At 49.6% G+C, this 11,960-nt stretch overlaps 1 protein-coding gene across 1 annotated transcript in view; it reads right to left on the bottom strand.

Moving 5' to 3' along the window:
• The window catches only part of SCRIB (scribbled planar cell polarity protein), a gene marked incomplete at both ends in the record, with an annotated part of 59,916 nt that overhangs the window by 21,536 nt on the left and 26,420 nt on the right, over window positions 1-11,960 (bottom strand). The window contains one exon of the mRNA XM_010077620.1: window positions 476-565. Coding sequence (XP_010075922.1) covers window positions 476-565 — 90 coding nt within the window. The remainder of the gene's footprint in view (window positions 1-475; window positions 566-11,960) is intronic.

The following is an 11,960-nucleotide window of genomic DNA, read 5'->3' as shown; positions in this document are numbered from 1 at the left end:
AAGAGGGAACCCCTCGCCAATCCAAAACCCTGGATGTGGGGACAGGACAGCCATGTCGCCCCATTTGGGAGTTGGTAGAAAGGCGAAAGAAACCCCACTGCAGGGCTACCCCACAGGTGACAATGGGGAAAAGGGAACGACACTTTAATCCTTGTCCAGTGGGACAAGGACATGCCACCACATGTGGAAGACAATGCCACACTCCTCTCCTTGTCAGTCCTGTCCATCAGGACACAGATGGGAAGGAAGCAGCTGTTCCCATCGCTGCTCCCTGCGGGCAGCGCGGGAGGGTCCAACGCGCTGTGCTGGAGGCAGGAGCCTGCCCAGACCCTGCTTGGGGGGCCAGGGGCTGCTCCCACCCTGCTCCCTGACAGCCCAGACACAAAGCTGGTACACACACACATCCAACCTCCAGCTACAGAGAACTAGCCCCCAAAAGTGGGTGCTTCAGTAATGACAGAATCTGGGGTCTTACCTCGTCATCACCCTTATAGGGGGTGGAGCCCTTGCCCCCTGCGATGCTGATGCCCAGCCCCCCCGTCTGCCGCACGATAGTCAGAGTCAGCTGGAAGCAGAAGGGACACGGGTTACAGGTCAGCACGGACCAGGAGAACGCCCAAAGCATCACGAAGAGCAAGGGATGACAACTTAAAGAACAAGCAGAAGGGTATAAACTCTGTCTGCATGCATCTGCTCACGCATTTGTCTGAGCTGTGGGACCCATGCCCCAAAGGCACCAAAGCCACAATGCATTTAAACAAACCAATCCTTTTTCGCAGCTGGGTCCTGAACCATCTCAAGACCAAGACTCAGTTTGCCTGTAATGAACACATCAGGATGAGATGTCCACCACAAAGCAAACTGCGCAGCAGTGGGACGGGACTGGATGAAGACACAGGGACAGTGTCACACCACAGCCCAGTCCCACCACACGCTCCCTTTGGGTGTAATTCCACACAGCTACAGGGAGATTAAGGGTCACCCCAACATGGCAGCAACAAGAATGGCACCTCTTCTAGAATACCCCGGACAGAGACTTAGCTTTGCTCTACTGACGGAGGTCAGTGCGTGATTCCAGAAGAGCCGTCCGCTCTGTCCAGCTGGCTCTTCCTCCCCTCCCCTGGGCACAGGCAGGCTCAGGGCGGCAGCTGTGCAATCCAGAACCTTCTTCTCTTGCCCATCTCCCACCTCTACGTACCAGAGTATGCCCAGTTCCAGCAGCAAAACTTTTGGTCAAACTCGAACTTATATCAAGTTCCAACCCCCCGCCACAGGCAGGGAAACCTGGGCTGGTGGGAGGGGTCCCTGCCCACGGCAGGGGGCTGGAACTGGAGGGGCTTTAAGGTCCCTTCCCACCAAACCGTTCTACAATGCTATGATTCTCTACTCGGGACACCAGCATAAGCAGTTTGCATTTCCCCAGTCATGAGAAGGCAGACAGGGAGCACGTGGTAGGACATAGGGAAAGGGATGGGATAGACAGGACTCTTGGGGATCTGTCAGGGCCAAGGACCAAGGAGCTGGGGAGGTAAGTGACAGAAATGTACACAGACTCCTGGAGAAAACAAAATTTGCTGTTGTCCAGATGTCACTTCTCTGGAAACAATGTCCAGAGCAGAGAGCGGCTGCTGCAGAGGTGTCTAAGCTTCAACATGGGGTCTGCGTGGCTGGGGTCGGGCCACGGTGTGGGCAGCAAGAGAAGCAGGAGACTGGCTTTCCTCACCCCCCCTTCGAATCCTTCTTCACTTTCTACAACGACAGAAGCAACAGCCTGTGGGGCTTCACATTCTGCTAGGTTTAAAACAAAAGCAAAACCAGCAAACCACCACAGGAAATGCAGAACAAAAATGAGGTTCCCTTGGTGCCCGGCCAACAGCGAAGCAGAAAGCTGCTGGGATCTTCCCAAGCAAATCCCTTACTCCAGACTGACCATAAGTACATCATCTCCAGGGCAAGATTCAGAGACGAAGCAAAATCCAAGTGCCGAAAGACATGGATTATCCAGGTAGGACAGAGAGATCTGCTGGTCTTGAGACGGCATTGCACGTCACTGACAGCACACTTTAAAACCAATTATAGATTAGACTAACGCTTCTTGCATGAAGAAGTCTATTAGCATCTAACTACAAATACTGCTTTTTTTTCTTCCACTCTCATGGGATTTTAGTAATGCTCCAAAGACTTATATCGATATTCTACATAAAAACTTCTAAAGACAATGGAAAAGTAGGTCTCCAGACAAGGACTAGAGAGCATCCTAACAACACGATCCAGGTATTTCCAAGTAAGACAGCTGATGGTTTTGCCCAGTGCCTGGATCAACAGGGCAGGATTGCTGTTTCTGACAATGAATGAAGAATATACGGTGTCACTGGCTACAGAAAGTCACTTTCAGTTGCACGCTAAGTTGATTGTGTAAACTAACTGAAAGATAATCAACAAAACCCATGGAGTTCACTAATCCATAGAAACCAGACTGAAAATATGGGGAAATTTGCCAGAAAAGCCAACTGGACCAAGGGTTAAGAACCTCATGCCTATCAACATACATTGAAAACATAAAACACCAAGGAGGAACCAGACCTAACTAAGCTTAAAGACACTGCTAGAACAGCAGCAAATGGTCTTGAATGGGACATAAAGGTATTTAGGTTGGAAGGAAGATTACAAACTCCCACAACAAATTAGTTCTCCCATTAGAAGTGTGGTAAGAAACTGAACTGGTGAATGTTTGTTTGAAGTCTACAAAAAGAATAATTGAGATTGATATGAACCTGAGAAAGAATGAAACGGATCCAGTATCTATAACAGCCTTTCAGTTTTATATTCAATATTTCACATTACAGCCTGGACACTGCTTTGTGCACTGAACCAGTCAGTTGTTTCTTCCCAGAAGCACATCCATCCTAAGGCCACTTCAGAGGTGCCTTGACTTCCATGATGTCTGGACTGAGATTCTGGAAACACAGCAGACAGCTGCCCTGACAGTGGGACAGCGCAGCTCCCACCCCGCGATTGCCTTCGCCAGCGACTCTCTTGGGTATTTTCCTCTTCCTCCATTTTTTCCCCTAGAACCAGGGATCCACCTGCTGCCCAGCAATGGCTCATCTTGGACGTAACAACCAATCTGTGATGCTCCCCATCTAGAAAGGGATTCTGGCTCCTTCCTTTGCAGAAAGGGCAAACCTTTGTCAAGAAGGCAACACAGCCTGAGCTTTTCCCAGTTCCTCCCAGACAGCCGAGTATCCGTGCCCTCCATAGAAAAGTGCTACTGGGGAAGGAGAAAAGTGGGGAAATTGAAAAAGCTGCCACTTGAGCCTAGAGCTGTCATCTCCCTGAACTCCCACTGGAGACGAGGGGGAAACCCATTTATCATCGATGGCACCAAGCCCAGGAAGTAGTTACACCTCCCTCCCCTCCCCTCTCCTCTGTCCCCTGCAGGTGCTGCTGCCTGTACACCTCCAGGGAACATACTCAAATGTGGACTGGTTCCACCCCAACCTGTTTTTCATACATTTTTGATATAGCTATTTTTTAACAGATGCACTTGATCCTGCAAGATTTTCCAGCTTGCAGCACGTAAATGTACATTATTCTGGAGAAACTGGAAATGCTGCCCGCAGGGACAGGTTCCTGTTCAGCAGCAGCCAGAGATCTCGGAGTGCTGCCCAGCAGACGTGAAGCAGTGCTTGATGCTGTGCCTTGCACGCAGCTGAGGATTTGTGCAGCTTGCTCCTGGCAGCGGCACAGCAGACACAGGCAGGAGGCACTCAGAGGATTCAACTGCCAAAGCGTGGAGCTGCTGTACTTCAGAACTTGCTGAAAGACCGAGTTGTTCTGCCAGACATACCGGAGGGAGTGGGGGTTTAAAGGCTTTATTTCCAGAAGGCAGCAAGTTTCTGCATGCACAGACATCTTTTTATAACATGCCATGCATTGGGAGGCAGAGAAGTGCCTAATCCCCGCATTTACATCACTGGAAGCTTTCAGTGAGGCTGGATTGTCAACGATGACACAGAAAACACAAACATGCATTCAATACTTCTGATCTGCATTTGGTCAGAAGCTTGCTGATGCACACGCATCACGTGAAGGGGATGAATCACATCCCAACAGCAGCTGAAGAATCCAGTTAATACCATCAACAAGGAACAAGCACTTTAAAAGTCAAAAGGACTGGGTAACTCATGCCCAAGAGCCCTAACAACTGACTGAGGCCTCGGCTATGCTTACAGAGCATTTATAAAATCCTGGAATCGTGATGCCCTGGCATGGCATTTACGTTGTGCCATCAGACTAAGAGATGCCTGCAACTATCAGCTCATCATCCTCGCAACAATGTCAGAGAAGTAGCTGAAGAACATGCCTCTTACCAGGCACGCGGAAACAGCACTCATGCCAAACAGATGAATTTCAGGAAAATTAGACCTGTCAAAAAACAAACACGTCCCTATTTCATTCTTTGACAAGACTCTGAACTTGGCTAATAAAGGAGCAGTAAGGATTTAAAATAAGCAGAATTCTGTAAAACATGGAACTCCTTGTCACAAGACATCCTTGATGACATCCTACGAGGCTCGTTTTAGGGGTGTATCACACAAGCTAGGAACTAGCAGAGGTCACGCACTAGTCAGCAGCAAAGAACCAAGAAGCAGGGTTCTGCCGAGAACTGCATCAGGCCTGATCTCATTTCAAATCGCTGACAGTAAAAATGTCAGTAGTTCCATATGAGGGGAGGTAGGAGCCTTCAAAGACGTGAGGGGGAGGGATAGACATCTTTTTATCTTTTCATGCCATTAATTACTTTATGGGAAATTATTATTCCACGTTTGTAACAACAATGGAATTAGGGATACCCAAGGAAATGTCAGCAGTTGGCTTTAAAAAAAATTTAATATAAAGCACAATTAAATCACATAATTTATTACCACTAAATACCGTGCAACAAAAATGTATCAAAGAGTCTGACCAGATCAGACAACGCCAGAGCCAGCAGCTCCGCTGTGCCTAGTACGATGGTATGAACAGCCCAGAAATCCCAAACTCTGGATTGCAGGGACCTGGGAAAACACCAGTGAACGGATCACCAGGTCTTGCCAAGGTCTTGCACCCCCCGTTAGAGGCATCTTTACACTGACATGCCGTTCAGCTGTATGTCCTTGCTCCAGGAACACCTCCGCAGAAGAGGGGGAGCCGAAACACTGCACAGACGTAAGGGACGCGCAGGAGCCCCGGAGCTGGAGGCACTGACTCACAGGTAAGATGAGAAGAGCTAAATCTGTCCGGCCACAGGCAGCAACAACTCGTGAGGGCATGGGGACAGGCTGGAAATACCAGTGACCAAATGGAAGGTGTGAGATTGCTGCATGAGCTGTGGAGAACTAAATAAAAAACAAACAACGGAAAAGGCACATGAAGGAAAGATCCTGCCCTGGCAGAGGAGGAGCCTGCTGGGGACAAGCTGAAGGTTTTCAGTCTCTGACGCCGTTTCTTCCTCCACTCAGAGCAGTTTTTAGTTACCCAGGGAATGGATACTTGCAAGGCAGAGATGGCAGGGTACAGACCGGAGCAGTCGAGCACTTCACTGCCTTTAACACCTCTCCAGGCAGTTCAGTACTAACCAGAGAGCACCAAATGAGAACAGTTTTCCAGCCCCAGGGACTGACAGCAGCACTAAGAGCAGACAGCACGGGGACCTGCAGTGCCAAATGCTTTAGTGTGCTCCTGCAGAACCCCTTCCCCAAAGGGATCCCAAGACAGTGAACATTTAATTGAGGACGAAGAAAGGATGTCTTTTTAAAAATATGAAATATGATGACTTTTGAACCATAAATAAAAAACTAGGTTCATACAGACGTGACTAACCTTGATATGAATATATAGATATGAAAGTGTAACCATCATACAGATATGAATCATGTATCATGATATATATACGTGAATATATGTATCTATATAGAGATATGATTTAATCTTGATATAAGAGAAGATGTTTACAGGGAGAACAACAATTCGGTGGAACAACCTCCAGGGCTGTGGCAGTCAGGGTGCTGGATAATCTCATCTGGGCTCCCTTCCCACAAAGGCTGGACCTCTTGAGGTCCATTCCAGCCCGGGCTGTTCTAGGATTCCATGACGAGTTCTTTCACTAATGAATTCCAGAAATAGGGAATTAAGAAGCTAGAACCTCCTCATCACAATGGGCACGCAGGTTCACCACAGACATGGAAACGCCAGCAGCAGAAGAGGGGATGATCCTGAAAGGAACTGGGCGGAACATGGGAGAACCATGGAACACAGCAGGACAGAGTCCCTCTGGAAATGAAAACATTGGACTTCTAAGGTAAAGAGAAACAAAATGAGTATTGGACAAAGCTACTGAGCCTTAGATCATTCCCAGAACTAGAAACACAGATACAAATCTAGACACGCAAGTCCTGTGGATTCAGGGGAATGAGGGACACTGAAACATATTATGTTTCTTCTTCTCTTCACCAGTCAAGAGTTTTTCTTCCTATTCTTATTGATTCATTTTGTGTGGCAAAATCCTTGGTATAGCCACTCATTTCGTGTAATCCTGACTACAAAACTTCACTTAGAAAACCCTCTCAGCCCAATAATTTGACTGTTCTAAAGGTCCATGGTAGCCCATCATTTAATGTGCAATTAAAAGACTGAAAGGACTGGAGAACGTACCGCTCTCCTCAGCAGCTAGCCTCACCTTAGGAACTGTGCTTCACTTCCACTTTGTGCTGCTAAGGGCACACAGCACCCTGAGAGAGTGTTGGTGCAACACGACAACGCGATAAATGGAAAATTCTTGCACTAAACCTGGCACTACTCATTTTAAATATACAAGCAGAGACATGCTTAAGTGCACCAACAGTCTGGAGGACAGAACTCACACAGGACCTTGGTGCTGAATGCAGGAACAAAAGCTAGGCAGCTGAAGAGAATGAACTATTTCCTATTTCAAAAGTGAAAATCAGATTCACAATGGAGTGTTTGTTTAAATATTATATCTCCTCTCTATCTCTCTATTAAAAACTCTCCTCTATTGCTTTCTGTTCTTTCTATTTGAGAAAGCAAACCAGACAGTTGTGCCACACTCAGAGCAGGAAAAGGAAACCAGAGCAGTTGTGGAGTCTCCTTCTCTGGAGATACTCAACACCTGCCTGGACACAATCCTGTGCAAGGAGCTCTGGATGAGCCTGCTTGAGCAGGGCGTTGGGCTGGATCATCTCCAGAGGTCCCCTCCAACATCAGCTATTCTGTGATGCTGTGAAACTCTGCAGAGAGTTCTGCGTTTGGGTGAGAAATCATTCCACAGTTTGCTACTTGCTCCTTAAGCAAGCTCCAGCTCAGATAAAATTTGCAGGTGACACGGAAGGATATATTATGATGAATAAGCAGCAATCACACAAGTAATCTCTGCCACTTTGTAGGTGAACTGTATTCAAACTGTGCCTTAATAGACCTTAATTGTGAAGCTGTGCATCTGCAGGAAGAGATGACAGTCCCTACCCCCTAACTGGGTCGCAGTGTAAGCAAGAAGGCTAAGGGTCCTTCAGCCCAGGAGGGAAAGGTCACAAAACCATTCCTATGGCGATAAATTAAAAGCCAGAGAAACTCAAACAGAAAACATGGCACATTTTTCCTTGCTCAATGGGAAGTTCAGTCATTTACAAAATTAAATGAGAGAAAGCAGAGTGTTGTGTCTTTTCATAACTTCGTGAAAACTCTGCTCTGCCAGAAAGCACTTTCTAGTCAAGCCGGCAGAGCAAATGCAGGTGACATGATCCCTCTTGCATTATACCAGAGCTTTATTAATCTTTTCAGAGTTTAAAATTTACAGGTGGGAAAATCAGATTTTCTATGTAAGAATCTGAAGCCTGACAACGTCCTGATATGTACACGGTCTCACCCAGCAAACCCTAAAACCAGACCCAGGTGCAGAGGTCCCAGTGCCAGGGCAGCATCGCAGCAGCATCACTGAGATGACGGGCCAACCTTCCCAGAGCTGGACCGCCTCGATGCTGGACATGCCGCGCTGTCACGGTCTGCCTCGGCAAACAGCAGCTGCGGTGCCAGCACGAGACCTGTGTCCAAACACAAGTGGTGATACATCTGAGCAATTTCCATGGGACAAGACTCCTTTAAGGAGAAGACTTGACTCACTCCTGACTCCAGAGCAACAGGAGATGACATCTGGGCAGAAGCAGCCAACAGGACCTTTTCCACCCTCCAGCAAGGAAGTCAAGGTGCTTTGAACATCTAAGATCAGCCTCGCTTTTCCTAGGGAGGGAAATTAGCACCATACTCTTTCTAGATAGCCTTGTGCAGCTGGGAGAAGGCACCATGGGAGAAGCAGAAACCTACAGCGTTCTCAGTCAGCACGCGTTTTGCCAGCACAGAGCCCTTCGTGACTCCTGTATTTTCAGGAGCTCTGCAGAAGACGGGTTAAGCCTGGGCAAAGGCAGAAGGATGGCATCAGCCATTACTGCAGACAATGGAGCATCAGTCACATGGACAGGATTTGGGACCCTCTTTCCACTATTACCTTCAATCTTCACAGCAGCTTTGTCTGGACTATTTCTTCAGAAATTATCTGAAAACAAACAGACTTCAGGTGCAACCTCGTGCCTTCAAACAGCAGCTCAATACGCTGCTTTTCTTCTCCGAATGCCTCCCTACAACCCAGATACAGCAATTCCTGCCGTGCAGATGGAGACTGAGACAAAACACTGGGAACTGAGTCAGCAGTGGAATCCAGATATCCACTGTCAGATAGATAACAAAATAATTTATTTCACCGCAGCAGAGCCCCATTGGCACAAACAGCTGAAGAAACTCTGGAGGTACCAGCTGCACACACAGCACCAGGCTCCCTGCACCCTTGCTACTCTGGCAAGGTTAGTCTTTGGCTCAGGATTATGGTTCAGGCTTAAAGAACACACCATCAGTAGCTCCTTCTCTCTGCGAGCCGTATGCAATTATACAAGGAATGTGATCGCAGCATGATGAACTTGAGCTGTGCTGCTCAAAGGGCACCAGGCTCTCCTCTCTGCAATAGCTCTGCTCAGTCTCATCAGATCATTGGTTCAGCTGTAACAGGCTCTTCTCAAGGACATGGAACCACCCCTGGAAACAGCAGAGAGATGCTATTTCTGGGATCAGTCTCCTCCCAAGATTTCTACTCAGATGCTAACTAGTCTTTCAGGCCCTGAATATTTCTCCTGTTGTCCCCCACCTCCTCACCAGAGGCTTGTGCTTCTCACAGCCAGCGCACGAGGAAGAGGGGCAAGGGCCCCCCTCAGCATGAACAGGGTGTCCCAACGCGCAGTGGCGGGTTCAGCTCTCGCCTACAGCACTCTGCCCAGGGCCTACAGTTTGCTTTCACTGATGTTCCCGGAGACTGAATCCTCCACTAGCTGCAGTCCTGGTGGTGCCCAGCACAACTCCAGTAAAGTGACTCAGTACCACTGACTGGCGGTGTCAGCAACCATCCATGGAGCTGAGCACTCCCCCAGAGCTGTAGGACAATCCACCGCTTCCCAAAGCTGGTGAACTCTGCGGAGACTTCAGCCATCACCCATCGGCTGTGTCTCTGCTGCGCCCATCCTTGGGAGCCGCACGGCCACGTTGTGCTGCACAGTGAGGGAACAGACCTGCACAGGGACACCAGACCAAACCTGGGGCCTCTGTCCAGCCACCCTCTCCAGCCGCCGCAGAGAAGCTCCAGGCACTGCCACCAGGTGCAGGTGGAGCACCGGCAGGAGCCAAAGAAGAGGTGGGAAGACTGTTCCCAATACTGAGGCTTCCTGGGACACTGCACCTGGAGGAGCAAGAACACTCTGCAAATGGAACGAGATGTGCAACAGCTGGAAAGAAGGACCAAGAGCAGTGATTTGCCAAATGAGGGACCAGGAAGCACCTGGCTATGCTCAGTTTTGTCTCAGAGTGACAGAAGAGCTAGGCAAAAGAGAAATGAAAGAAACATGAATGTGTTTTTCAGTGATCCACAGCTAAGATGGACTTGTGCAAAGCCTTTGACACTGTCCCGCATGACATCCTTGTCCCTAAATTGGAGAGACATGGATTTGATGGATGGACCGCTTGGTGGATAAGGAACTGGCTGGATGGTCACACTCAGAGTTGTGGCCAACAGCAAGTGGTGTTCCTCAGGGGTCGGTACTGGGACCAGTGCTATTGAACATTTTTGCTGGAGACATGGACAGTGGGATCGAGGGCACCCTCAGCAAGTTTGCCACCAACACCAAGCTGTGTGGTGTGGTGACACGCTGGAGGGAAGGGATGCCATCCAGAGGGACCTGGACAGGCTTGAGAGGTGGGGCTGTGCCAACCTCATGGAGTTCAACAAGGCCAAGTGCAAGGTCCTGCATGTGGGTGGGGGCAACCCCCAGCACAAACACAGGCTGGGTGGAGAATGGATGGAGAGCAGCCCTGAGGAGAAGGACTTGGGGGTCTCGGGGGATGAGAAGCTCAACGTGACCCGGCCACATGCGCTGGCAGCCCAGAAACCACCCGTGTCCTGGGGGCATCTCCAGCAGCGTGAGCAGCAGGGCAAGGGAGGGGATTGTCCCCCTCTGCTCCACTCTGCTGAGACCCCGTGAGAAGCTCAGAGTTTCCAGCTCTGGGGTCCTCAGCACGGGACAGACACTGAGCTGTTGGAGCAGGGCCAGAGGAGGCCACGGAGATGGTGCGAGGCTGGAGCAGCTCCTGTGCGAGGACAGGCTGAGAGAGTTGGGGGGGTGCAGCCTGGATAAGAGAAGGCTCCGGGGAGACCTTCCAGTGCTGAAAGGGGGCTACAGGAGATGGGGAGGGACTCTTGATGGCAGAGGGGGGACAGGACAAGGGGGCACAGGTGTAGGCTGAAAGAAGGGAGATTTAGGTTACATATTAGGACGAAATTCTTCCCTGTGCGGGTGGTGAGGCAGTGGCCCAGGTTGCCCAGAGTAGCTGTGGATGGCTCATTCCTGGAGGGGGTCAAGGCCACACTAAATGAGGCTTTGGGCAACCTGGGCTAGTGGGAGGTGTCCCTGCTCATGGCAGGGGGTGGGACTCGATGGGCTTTAAGGTCCTTTCCAGCCCAAACCATCCTGTGATTCTATGAGATCTTCAGGACACGCTAACAGTGGACCACATTATAGCCAGCTCATGTTTTGCCTGAAGTGGAAAGGATTTGTCATCTCCCTCCCAGAAAGTATTGCTCCAAAACCTAGAAAGAAATCCTGCATTTTACACCTGATACAGTAGCAAAAAAACCAAATTCACAGAGATAGCCAGGCCAGCACCCTCATGGGTCTGGTACCATTGTCCCGTCCTGAGGAAAGAAACCTCCACGCAAGCCACGAGCAATAAGAACAGCTTCGCCTCTTGCCAGTGGCAGTAATGTTCTGCTTCCAACAGTTCCCTGGAAACACCGCCTGCAGAAAGCCCACCCAAAGGATCAGGCAAGCCTACTGAAAACCTGGAATCAAATTCAGGAAGTTAATCATCATCAGAGGATGAGCTAAGGCAGCAAGACACAGGACTTTAAACTTGGCGCAGAACATCTGACGTGTGCCAGGGGCTTACGGGCCCTCTGGTACCACCTGCCCCTTTCTGACATCCCAAAGTGCTGCACGTGAAGACTTGAGGGGATCCCATGGGGGGCTGCATGAGAGGCACGGATAGTTAGCTCCAGTCCACCTTCCTCACGCAATGCCAGAGTCCTCAGTCAGATCCCCTGCCTCTCCCAAAGGGTCACAGGCAGCGCCCAGCACATTCCTGAGGCCTCTCCCCTTTCCCTCCCAGAAGTACACATTTATTTTCTTCCACCTACTCTCTCCTCAGTGCACAGCAAATAGGAACCAAACTTTCGACCTCAGCCCCTTTTGTGGTTTGTTTTGGTTTGGGTTTGTTTGGTTTTTTTACACATTTCTTCCATCTCACTCCTG

This window comes from Pterocles gutturalis, unplaced genomic scaffold (genome assembly GCF_000699245.1).
Source record: "Pterocles gutturalis isolate BGI_N339 unplaced genomic scaffold, ASM69924v1 scaffold3408, whole genome shotgun sequence".
Lineage (NCBI taxonomy): Eukaryota > Metazoa > Chordata > Aves > Pterocliformes > Pteroclidae > Pterocles > Pterocles gutturalis.
Note: the sequence above shows the minus strand (reverse complement) of the source record. Positions and strands in the feature narration are given on the sequence as shown.